The 13,319-nt window shown below is 38.4% G+C and overlaps 1 protein-coding gene across 6 annotated transcripts in view; it reads right to left on the reverse strand.

The window, feature by feature from the left end:
- The window catches only part of LOC121864550, a 63,864-nt gene that overhangs the window by 24,448 nt on the left and 26,097 nt on the right, over positions 1 to 13,319 (reverse strand). For 5 of the 6 annotated variants that reach the window (XR_006088615.1, XM_042363640.1, XM_042363623.1 and 2 more), the window contains one exon: positions 7,836 to 8,126. Coding sequence is in view for 5 of the 6 variants with exons in the window: in XM_042363640.1 (XP_042219574.1) it covers positions 7,836 to 7,944 (109 nt within the window). In the remaining variant the exon portion in view is untranslated. Of the gene's footprint in view, positions 1 to 7,835; positions 8,127 to 8,354; positions 8,377 to 13,319 lie in introns of those variants that run through there. The other variant, XM_042363647.1, reaches the window with a different exon arrangement.

Below are 13,319 nucleotides of genomic sequence, written 5' to 3' on the forward strand. Positions count from 1 at the left end.
CTAAGTCTTCGTAGCATGTAGAGACGGTACGAGGCTGCCTTGACTGTGTTATTTACATGGGCCTTCCAGTCAAGTTTATTGTCTATAGTTACACCCAGGAGTTTGGCAGACTGCACCAGCTGGAGAGGATGGGCACCCACTGTGACTGCTGGGGCTTGCACTGGAGTGGTGGCGGTATTGATGTGCATGACTACGGTTTTGGTGTGGTTGATGGTGACCTTGTTCTCCGTAGACCATGCCTGTAGCCTGTCCAGGGTGCCTTGGAGCGATGAGTAGTCTGGTGCGGTGTTGTTCACTGAAACCCCCACAGTGCAGTCATCCACGTACTTCCACCTGTGAGGAGTGTCCGATAGAGCGTCGTTGATCAGGATGAGGAAGTCCCTGTAAACGCATCAGTGAAGGGGACTGTACCTGATCATCTCTGTAACATCTGAACGTGAGGTTAATGCTCTATGTCTTGGCTACTCGTGTTACGGTCATATGATTTCCAGCTAAGCCTTTTTAGGTATCTATAAGTTAATGGTCTCTATACATTTTTTTTCTTCATTAATTCAGGTGTTTGTTAGGATTATTAATAGGATTAATTATAGGATTTATAGGATTAATTATAGCATTTATTGTAGGATTTATTATAGGATAAATTATAGGATTTTCCCTCTTGTTTGTATATCCATTATATTTTGTAAACATCCATCGTGTCCAAGCGCCTCAAAGCTTATTGGATTATGGTAAATCGTTCAGCCAATCACAGAGAAGAATGAGATCATACGTCACAGGTATTGGGGAATGACACAAGGCGGAAGATTAAATTAGACCAATTATTCTTTAATGATGGTCCAGTTACTCTTTAATGACGGTCCAGTTATTCCTTAATGATGGTCCAGTTATTCCTTAATGACGGTCCAATTATTCCTTAATGACGGTCCAGTTATTCTTTAATGATAGTCATATTTTCACTTTAAGGTAAAATAACTTACAATTAACCGCTAGATACTGTGCGCTATTGACATACAAACTATGATGTCAACTATGAAAGGCACCTTGATGTATTTGACCCTAGTTAAAGTTTTAGTTGATTTGTATGAACTTTTACTATGGCTAGGTTAGGTTAGGTTTTGCTCAGTATTTTTGTTGCATTATTTCTATTTTTTTTCTTATATTTGCATGAAACAGCTGATTTGACATGCTAAGTGAAGTTACTTTTTCATGTGTATAATTTTATTTGCTTTTTATTCTTTTCTGCTTGTTTTTCTATTTTGCTTTGCGTGTGTTGTTTCAGGCAAAGTGGTCTGGTTCGATGAGGGACAGTCATACACTACACATCAGGTATGTCTTAAGTTACTTTAATTTATCATTTGTCCTGGAGTCATGCGTGTCTCCGCGAAATATGTCGGCATTTTTTAGGACATCAGAGTCCCTTCTTGAACCATTCATGCGGTCGTCGGGTTCACGCCTTCAATGGGAGCGTTCCACTTCCAGTACGAGTCTTTAGCTTTATCCTCCCCAGCCGTCGCATGATTGGGTGTCTGGATTAAGGAGAAGTTCTGGGTCGTTGTGTTGTTTGGATTTGAGGGCTGGCGTCTTTGTACAGCAGATAAAAAGCGTGGACCAGAATGTGGCGAAGCACCCTCCTGGAGAAGCTAGGTTAACTCTGTAAGGACGACCACGATTTCCTTACGCTCGAGATACGTGGCTTCCAAGTTCATAGTACGGAGAACAGGAGTTGCCGACGAGTGTGCCGATTTTGTTATATTCTACCGAACATATTTTAGGGGCGACAGTGTCTGGAATCTATGCTTTTACGTTTAGCAGAAATCAGCTGGCGGGAGACAGAGTAACATTGCTCTGTGTTTGAAGACCCATATCTACTGTTACAGGTAAGTGTTAAGCTTTGTTAAATTGAGTTATTAGACCGTATCCCATTGATTGTATAAGTGTGTGAAAAACTGGCATAATATGCATGAAATAAACATTTATCAGTGGTTGTTGAAGCGTAACGAATTAGTTAACTTTACAACAGGTATGGATACCTACAGATTTTCTGGCCTTAGGCGTGGTTTGCAGCGTGGAATATTTACCCAAAGTGAAGAACATGATGCCAATCCATCAGATAGTGAGTCTGATGGTGAATGTCTCGATGATGGTGAGTATTTCACTGATGCTTAAATACTTTATTTTGGTGATGCTGATGATTTCAACACAAGTCATACTTAATGTTTTTACCACCGGCCTATTATTATTATTATGTATTCTCTTATTATAGGGAGTGATTATATGCCCGATGAGGAAGATCTGTCAGCGAGGGCAAATTTGATTGATGAACCAGACGAACCAGAACCAAGACCAGGGCCTCCAAATGCACCTCAAGAGCGCAGGAAGGTGTCCCAGGTAAGAAAATGAAGAGACGTGTTTCTCTGGCGTCAACGGGGAAACATGAATACTGCGTTAGAATTACCTTGTCTGATCTTATATACTGTGGCCAGTAATATTCTATTGTCGTTTGTGCAATAGTAATCCCAACGGCACTATACTGGTGTCAGTTGGTGGTATAAACCCTTAAGGTAATACGGGGGTGGCAACGGTAATGCGAGGGTGGAAACGGTAATGCGAGAGTGGCAACGGTAATACGAGGGTGGCAACGGTAATACAGAGGTGGCAACGGCAATACAAGGGTGGCAATGGCAATACAGGGGTGGCAAATGCAATACAACACTATATAACACAGCTGGTGGTAACATACATATGATATTTTTTACTATGTATATATGTATGTATACTGTATATACACAAATATCAGGACTAGTTTTCACTTTCAAAAGATTATGGGAACAATTCTCGTTTTATTTCGTACTGTTTGTGTTTTTTTTTTTAGAGAACATACAAATCCTCTTTACCTTTCCCTCCTGCCCGAGAACCAATTAGTAAGGCATTCAAGGAACTTTCCTCTCCTAAACCATCACTGGAAAATAGTAAACACACTGTTGTTCTCTCTCTCTTTTGTTACATTTACCCAATTAAGTGAATAGTTAGGTTTTTCCTGACATTTAACGTTATTGAGATTCCAAACGTTACTGTGATTCTAAACGTTATTGAGATTCCAAACGTTATTGCGATTCCAAACGTTATTGAGATTCTAAACGTTATTGAGATTCTAAACGTTATTGAGATTCTAAACGTTATTGAGATTCTAAACGTTATTGAGATTCCAAACGTTACTGAGACTCTAAACATTACTGAGATTCCAAACGTTATTGAGATCCAAACGTTACTGAGACTCTAAACGTTACTGAGATTCTAAACGTTACTGAGATTCCAAACTTGACTGAGATTCCAAACATTACTGATATGTTTGCTACAGAGATATTACCTATGTGTTGTCGCAGATATAATCAGTAAAAACCGTCAGTAGACTCCGAGTGAGCCTTGTGGTGCACGAATCATGTTGATATTTTATGTATTCGCCTCTTTGTTGACATTAATCAATACACATGACTATACTCTTCCCACGTTAACGTTGGTTCGTATGCCACTCCCCTCTTCTATACTAATGGCTGATTCGTTCATAGAAAATTCAAACTAAATGTGTTCACAATTGGTAAGCAGACCTGTTATTATCTAAAATAATGTTAAATATCTGGACTATCAAAATGTAAATGATTTCAAGGCCTTAGTACTTCGGAGATGATGCTAGAAAATTTTAAATATTTATTATAAAAGGTCGATATAAATACGCACTTATATACGCGCAGTCTGGGGGGGGGGGGGTAAAACACTCAGGGGAACCAATCAGCTATTTGTAGCTAGAGGCGAGGGGCGTGGCTTACGGGCCAAGTTAGCTTGGAAATACTACCTTGCTGGCTGGAAAAAATTCTCTCGTGTGTATCGTGTTAAGGATTTGTTCATCGCTGCGTTGACTCGCGTTGAAAGTTCGGTTTTGATTTGTATTAAATTTTAAATACCTCGTAAACAGCATATTTTTATAATAATGGGTGATTGAGTTATATTCCGGTATGTATAAACAAATGAAACAGTTGGGATTTTGTCTCCCAGTTGAAATGAAAAAGAAGAAAGGGATGAAATGTAGTAGAATTCATGGAAGTTGAATAAATTAATATAATAAAAGAACAGTAAAAGTAGAATTATATAAACTGGTTACTCATGCGTATAAAATTTATTCATGCGGGAGTCTTCATGCAAACTGACTTCATTTGGTGAATATGAAAGGATTAATTTTTTTATTTATTTAATTAATGGCTGCGCAGTGTCATATAAAGTCACAGTGAATTTATGATTACAAATAAATAATAATATTGAAATTTTACCCCGTATGTGTGGCTTAACTAGTTTACTGTCTCTCTATTTTTCTGTTGAGGTGAATCCCCCTCCCTACACCTCACCGCACCGCACCACACCACACCACACCACACCACACACCACACCACACCACACCACACCCTCCCTCCAAACACCACATTCCTCCCACACACCACACCCCTCCCACACACCTGCATACTAAACACAACAAAACCTGTCACCCTCCAGTCAAGTGTTAACCCCTCCACCAATGGGTACCACGATTAACCTTCTATTTGGCTTACCACTGACGATGGACACAGACATTGTAAACAATAATGGACGTGCTGCCTCAACTTTCACCGCCAAGTGGAATTTACAGAAACAAGAAGTTAGCAAGTTTTTAATATCCTCGCCATGATATGTGTTCGAGGATGAAGGTCTTTTATTCATTTGCATTTTGTTTCTCGGATTCGATGCAATTAGTAAAATTTCTTTTGTGATTAGTACAGTAGTCACACCGAGTTCAGATGATTCAAGAATGATACGAATGCTGGTCGTCTTTCCAATAAGGGGAAGGAGATAAGAATACTGCTATCAACACATTACCACTTTACATCTCCCTACATTATTGATGAAGGCAGATAACACAACGGGCCTTAACATGGTAACACACTCATCACACCTTACACGGGAGGGAAGATGATTAACACGACATTATTCTCAACACAATTACAGGTGACTCACATTAAGCATCTCACGTTAATTTCAGCACACTCATTCCATCATACTGTGTCACTTCAGTACACTCATACCATCATACTGTGTCACTTCAGTACACTCATACCATCATACTATGTCACTTAATATTGTGTCATGTTGAGAATATTATTGTGCAGCTGGCAGTGTTGTGTGTCTTATTAGTAAGAAAATAATACCTTGATGATTCCTTGTGGCTCTTGATACACGTAGGATCTTATCAGCCTTGTTAAGGAGACTTAGGCTGTATGTATGTATATCAATCACCATCATTAAATGTTCTAAAGACTGACTTACAAATCACTGTCTCTATGTTATTGTGTTATTGATTATTACGTTATAAACAATTTAATGTACTGTATTTTCCTTCAATAAGGGTGTAGGAAATGGGGACTGCAGTGTGTGGTAATTTTCCTCCTCACCGCGGTTCACATCTGCCTTTAACTGTTAGTATTGGTCGTAAAAAACATCTGCCGGGACCTGAGGCCGGGAACGAGTGACACAGGTCGTTGTCTTTCTTTAATGTGGATTTGACTGGATTGTGTTTTGGTGTTTAGCGTTCCCGTGTGTCTGCTACCTGCACGTACTCCTTGCTAACTTCCACCTGCACAATTTGCTAACTTCCACCTGCCCGTACACCTTGCTAACTTCCACCTGCCCGCACAATTTGCTAACTTCTACCTGCCCGTACACCTTGCTAACTTCCACCTGCCCGTACACCTTGCTAACTTCCACCTGCCCGCACAATTTGAACACCTTGTACTTTACCTGCACCACACACCTCGCTAACTTCTCAGTAGTATTTAGTCATAACTTTAATTTAATTCAGCCATACTCCTGTCTGAGCAGTTATTTATAATGTTTAAAGTCAAGTACAGTTTATTCTCTTCTGGATGCTGATTGTTTTAGGAACTTGTCAAAATTTCAATGCCAGGAGGAATACCTTGGTCCTTGGAAGACGAAATGAACCAATTTTTCTCAAGTAAGAGAGAAAAGAAGAAACTTAAACTTAAATTCTAATTATTATTACATTATTACATTATGGATTGATACGTTCTTGTGGATTATCATATGAAACAGTTTTGAAAAATTGTTTTTCCCATGAAGGACGTTTGATCAGCTTAGGTACGTCACCCGTGGCTCACTGACCAAAAGATATAGTGATTATTATTTTTTTTGTTTTCATGGGAGGTTTATTCAGACCTCGTTAAGCGATGGATGAACTTTCTTCAAAAAATCCGGTGTATCCATTAGCATCTCACGTTTGATGTTGAGGCAGCATTCATCAGCTTCCTCCCCAGGCTGTTCTCTCTCTACTTTTTTTGTCAGCTCATCATGGTCACTTTTTTTAATCGTGTTGCTATTTACAGTTTTGTGATTAGTTTCTGTATTAATCACTGTACGAATTTTTTAATCCTTTAGGTAAAATAAGTATATAAACTTTATCTATGCGATATGTAGCAAAAGTAACTACAAATTTAAGAGTGTAATTGTTCTTCGTGATGTTAACTAGTGCTCAGGTTTCATAATTGTTTAAAATTTTCAGTATTTATCTCCTTAATGTCTCTATTTATGATAATCCGCAGTAAATTTTTTCTTTAATGTTTTGATATCGTAAAGATTATATAATTTTTTTGTAAACATATGTCGATAAGATTCGTAGTTTGATACACAATAACCAGACAACTTAAGTAAAAGTGGTTATACCTTTGAGAATTTTCCCTCGAGAAAATTTGTTAATGGACAGTTTACCTTCACCCGTGCGTTTACAGGGGCTCGTCAGGTTTTGTACAGTGTGGCAGCGTTGTGTTTGTTTACATTCGACAGAAGGAAACTCACAATAGTAAACATATTATAGAATCAAATTAAAACCATATTAGAAACAAATATCTCAATGAAAATGATTTGTAGTGAAGGGAGTGTACAGTACATGGTTGTGAGGAAACTCCGATGGTCTGGGCTATAAACATTCCTGATTAGTTTTAAGTCTATCTTGATTAACACTGCATACTATAAACTGCTTTAAGGATTTTATTCTGGTTAACGCTTGAGGATTTTATTCAGCTCAGGAGAACCCATAGTAATTAATGATACACTCAGAGAATATAATACATGTTTCGCTCACTTTTCACATCAATTTACTTTTGTGTACACATGACTGAGACATCTGGACTTAAATAAGATACACTGAAAATAATATAATACTCCCATGAAGTATTCCATTAACTCAGGTGAAAAGATTGTATTATAATTAATAAGTTCTGGTGTAACTTTACCTTTCTGTTATTCTTAAAATTTGTTTGTCTCTGGCCAGAATATATATATTTTTTTCCAATTTTAAAATAAGGGAAGGGAGGTGAGTTTAGAAAAAGTAATTAGGTTGTTGAATAAATAGGGAAGCCCTGCGGTGGGTCATATCTATGTGGCCTGGAGAGTTTCATTTCCCACCTCGGTGATTCTTTTCACGATCAAATGATTTTAAAGCTGTGTGTCGCCTTAATAGAGAGAGATTTCTTTACAGGACCAGACAATAATGACGCAATTTCACTTGATTTTTTTTCTTCAGTTTTTACCATTAAGTTAAAGTTAAAAATGTAATTGTATAAATAAAAATAGGATTGGTTGTGGTTCTGTGGTTGATACGCGTGTGGAGTTGAAATTAACTTACTTTTGTATAAGGATATTTAATATTAATGTAATGAAATGGTGACGAAGGTGTGGCTATTTGGGGGAGGCTAGAGGCCACGTTGAAGTTTGGGGAAAAAAAAACCAAATTGACTTACCTGTAGGATAGAAGTAGACTGTAGGATGCCCAAAAGTAGGAAGGGTAGGAGGGATGATAACCTTAGACTCCATGATACTGGTGTGCGGCGGGCGGCAGTACAGGGTCATACGATGAACCAGTCCATGGTGGCCTGCTGGCTACACCTCCTCCCCGCGAGTAACTTGGAGAAGATCACTACACTACTTGCTCTGCCCACAGCCATGCCTCTTGGCCTCATGGCTGTGATGGCTGGCTGGAGGCTGAGGGACCTCTCTCGTATCAGCTGGCTACCGTAGACATGTTATCCTTCCTGTAACACCAGAAATAATCGTTGCTTTATGAACCCAGTCAATGTATGCTGTAATTATCTGCTGTAATCCCACCCATGGTAATCGGTACTGTAAATATCTTCCCAGTGTTTGGTGAGAATATAATTAGAAGGTTACCTGAGTTATGGGATGTACTCTCCATTGTTAACCTTGAAATACCATAAATAACTACAATGTCTGGCTTTTGGAAAAAAAATTATTTGACTTACCTGGTGATATAGCCTTGATAGGGTAAGGGCAATGATCTTCAACTTTTTAAAAACGGACGATAAGAAACGGCTTCAGTAAAAGAGGAAGAAGAGATTGGAGGAAAAGTTCACTAATTCTAACATTCACGTTGGATTCTTTAGTCGCCATCCTTGATTCACTAGCTGTATTCTTTAATACTGAGGTTTATATCATGCCGGGTATCAGGGTAGATTAGGTTTATATCACGCCGGGTATCAGTGTACGAAAACGTTTCTTGACTACACCAACCCTTTCCTATCCTCCTACACTTTTCCCTCTTTCCTTTCCTACACTTTTCCCTTGTCAGCTCTCCTCCCGTGCTAGAGTAATGCATCCCATACTCTCCATATTTCCCCCGGGAGGCAAGGATCAGCTGCCGGTAAAGACGAGACGACACAGGCTACACGGGCGGCTATATACCTTTGTTTTGCCTCTTTGAGTGTGGTCGCCGTGTACTCAATTTCATAGTGACGCGACCTCCACGTTCTTCCTGTAGGTCCCCATAATTGATCGTCTTAAGGTATGGTCACTGTGAATCCCTGTGACTGATAATGATGATAAAGGTCACTATCCGAAGCATTTATGGATAGAATTATGTCTCAGTTTACTGCTTCGGGTTCATGAGTCTGAATCTCTCCGGGGTTCGTGTTTTCAAGGGGAGAAGTGAACGGGCCTTAGTAGTTAGTTAACTGCATGAAAACAGCACTCATGATCAACACAGGACTAGCAGGATACTTTAGTGTTTCATGCGTTCGGTTGCTTCTGTGATATTTTTTTTATATATATTTTGTAACACATTTGACCATTTTAGAAGCCACATTTAGGTGTTAACAAATGATGTTCATCCAAGTTTAGCCAGTTTGCAATATAAGTTCCTTGCCATAGTATGTAGACCCATAGGCCCTGGGTGTATGATTAAATTCACTCAAAAATTTTCAGGTGGAAGAGAGAGAGAGATAGAGAGAGGGGGGGGGGAGGGAGATTGATATGGTAGTATAGTCATATAATCTGGAATGAGGAATTGGTGTCAGTGAGTTCAACAGTGTCTACTAATATATAATATCTCAGGCAACACACAACAAGTAATTGGATGAATAATGCCCCTGTGAGTACGATGGCTGACCCTCTACCAGTTGTGCTTGATTTTCTGTCCAACATGACCCAAACGTTTGGTTATTTAATTAAAACAAATCATCAGCATTTCATGAAACTTAGCACTAATGTATAAATGTGTGTGATGGCTAATTCACTCGAACGACTTATAGGAATGTTTGTGTCTGTCTGTCTGTCTGTCTGTCTGTGTCTGTGATCCTGCTCTTAAAAGACCTGCCTCAGGAACATGTCACCCTTAGATGTTTTTTGTTCTTGTAAGAAAAACAAAACAAAATAAACAAACACGGGTTTTAATCTTCACACAACCCAGAGAAGAGAACCACAGTGTTCCGCCTTGGAGAAAACGTTGTTTACACTGCCCTTGTCAGCTTGTTTGTCAGTCTCGGGACGTTTTACCTTTTTAACTTCTGGTGGCGGTGGTATTTTGTATTATATAAGGAGGGGGAAATATAGAATTTAATATCAGGTTACTAGATGGATATATCATTACTATACCAGGTGTTGGTGGGATAATCTTTTTTTTTCCGTTTATTTCCATGTATCATCATTTAATTTCTTTTTTTCCCTCGTTATTCTCTTCGTTTTTTTGTCTTTATCACTATTTTTTGTGTTTTACTTTGCGTCTAACAGTAATAACTATTATTTGTATTATGTTTCCACAAACTGTATGAGAAATGATTCTTTTCATTGTAACACGAGTCCAATTATTTTCCTCAGTACCGCATCAATTCTCGTCCCTCACTCTCTTCTAGTCGAAACTATTTTTGTTCTTACTTCTTCGTCAGGAAAGAGAAGATTCGTTCAGGAAATAACATTATGAGGATCCAAAAAGTGGGGGGAAAATTATGTGAGAACGAGGGAGATGGTTGAAATAAGTCAACACCGTCCCACTACTGTCGAGGCACAATAGTTCGTTTTAAAATGGAGAGCTCTTGATGCTGCAGACGAGGCACTACTGATTGAAAGAATGAAAGAATTCTCGTTTCTCATACATCTTTATAACCGGTTCAAAGAAATCATTTTTTTTTTATTGTGAAAGAAATTTACTCGACTTCAATTATAAGGAAACAGGAAAAAATAATTATATATATTCCTCCAAGTTTCAGAGTGTAGTGTTACCTGTCAAGGCTCCAGGTCAACATGGAAATATGGAAATAAATGTAGGTGACATTTCCTGACGTCTTGGAACTACCTCAGGAACGCTTCTAAACTTGAGACTTGTGGCAGTGAGGCGTGAGGGAAGAGAGGTGAGGGGAACGATTGAAGGGAGAAGAGTGACGGGGAGAGGAAGGAGATGGTTGTGTTGAAGAGGCGTGGAGGGAGGGAGGTGCAGGGGCTGAGGGAAGGAGCAGGAAGAGGAGTGGTAAGGATCAGGTGGAAGGAAGGAAGTAAGAAGGGTGTTTGTAGATAGGAGTGACGGGGTGAGATGAGGAGTGTGAACGGGAAGACGAGAATGAGAAAGTTGATGAGGTAGTGTGAAGGTTGAAGGAACACGGGGTCGAAGAGTGAAGAACGTAAAATCAGGGAGTGAAGAACGTTAAGTCAGGGAGTGAAGAACGTAAAGTCGGGGAGTAAAAGACTGTAATCACATGAAAAAAAAAATCTATTTGGGGGTGATCGATGTATTTCATAATGAACACTGCGACTCCTGTTGTCTCGGTAGGGTTGTCAAAATCCTTCGTCCTTTGTGTCATTATTTAACGCAATTTTGTGAAGATAATATTTTTTTTTGAGAGACTGTACTTAATAGAGACAAAATACATCACTAGTATTTACGTATCTCCATAATGGTTTAATTAACTGAATATATGTCTTGTAATCACTGCCATAAACTTTCCTACAAAAAGAGAAAAACACATTAAATACCTTGTACCCAATATGTAAGTGTACCTATGTTTGTATCCTAACCTTGTTTGTTAGTGGTGTGTAACTCGGACTGCTGACGAAGGTAATAGGTGTCCTAAACTGAGCAGTAAGCGACGCTCTCTCTAATTTTTCATCAACGTCCTAAATCCGAGATAAATTTTTTTCTTTGGTGGGAGGTGCAAGAGTTAAAGCTCAAGTCCTGAAACCAACAGGGAAGTTAGGCAGAGCTATTAGGTAACCCAAATATCAAATGTCACATGAAAAGGGACATCAAAAGTATTCAAAATCATATTGTTGTGGGAGTGAAGGGAACGAGTCTAGTCAACTAGTAAATATCATTTTACAGCAGATGTGAAACAGTCAGCTTGTCCAGGAGGCGGAAAAACTTGGAGATAAAACTTAAAATGAAATGACAGGTTATGAATATATTCTGTAACTTAATTAAAAAGTAATTAATGTGACAATGCATACGACACATTATTGCTAGCCATCTTGTTTTTATTACTACGGCAACGCGCCTTTTTATAACCTTACACCGGAACCGAGAAACTTTATAGCCAACTATAGTTTATGGGCCTCACTAAAATTCCAACTCTCCTTATCTCCCACTAAAGACGGACCCAACATAAACCTTCGTGAAATCTCTTCCAAATACATAAGAGCTTTGGTGAAGACTTTTTCCGTCAGATTTAACCTTTACGGAAGTACCTTGAACTGTTAATGGTCGTAACCTACACATAATACTGGGGTATTCCAAAGAAACTGATAACTAATACTCTAAACCGCATCTGTAGGTAGTAGGTAGTAAGCAGCTACCAATCAGGGAGGTACTACCGCCTGGGAAGATATTGGAAGCATAATGTGTTGTCTAATGGTAGACCCTGCTGCCATATGGCATCACGAAAATTGTGACCAAGTCCCAGGTTGCTGATCTGACTTTCTGCTTCATTTACATACAATTGCAGGGTCTCAATTGTTTCTATTACTTGGACAACTCAACATACATAATGTGTATCGTTTCTCACTCTTGATTTATTGTTTCGTTTTGTATTTATTTATGGCTGTTATTATTATTATTTTTATTATTTTATTTGTATTTGTATTAATTTGCTATAAATTTTATTAATTGTTGTAATAACAATAATAATAATAGATATTATTATTATTATTATTATTATTATTATTATTATTATTATTATTATTATTATTATTATTATTATTATTATTATTATTATTATTATTATTATTATTATTATTATTATTATTATTATTATTATTATTATTATTATTATATTTCCCCAGGCCCTGATGTGGGTCAGTGACCTGTGCCTGGGTGGGCTAATCCCCGTAAAAAAAAAATCCTATAGGTCAATAGAGATCGATCAAAAGACCTTCGTTTAAGTTCCCTTTCACCGCTTAATGGTGCTAAAACCCCCAGCCACCATCAGAAATTCTCATTCACTACATTAGGTCCAGAATTACTTCCTGACCTCAAGGAAATTTCGGAGACTGGAAAGACTTCGTTCTGGATACTCGACCCTGTAACATAGTTTGCGTTTTTCATAACCTTTCAGCCATATCTAAATTCCTCTGTGATGGGATGCATTACCTGGGCTAATGGAACATGGAGTAAGTCCCCGAGGCAAAATATTTTGTGACTGCGGGACGGAGGAAGTGGATAAGACTTTGGGGAAATAAGACTAATCCTTATGGAAACGACCTCATCCCTCCACTTGGCAGCCCAGATGCAAATTACCAACTTTTAAACCCCAATAATGACTCCAATTTGTTTAGTCTGGATAGAAAAATTCCTTATCCCTCTTTCTTAACTTTGGGGCTTGAGATGAGCTAAGTGGTGGTGGTCCTGGTGACGTCATGCTATTATACTCGATGTAAAACAAAATCTAATCGGAACTTCTGCATTTATACTCGACAGGAAAAATTCTTCAGCCTTTTTCCCTTTTGTA

The sequence above is a fragment of the Homarus americanus genome, unplaced genomic scaffold (genome assembly GCF_018991925.1).
Source record: "Homarus americanus isolate GMGI-L3 unplaced genomic scaffold, GMGI_Hamer_2.0 scaffold59578, whole genome shotgun sequence".
NCBI classification, from domain to species: Eukaryota; Metazoa; Arthropoda; class Malacostraca; order Decapoda; family Nephropidae; genus Homarus; species Homarus americanus.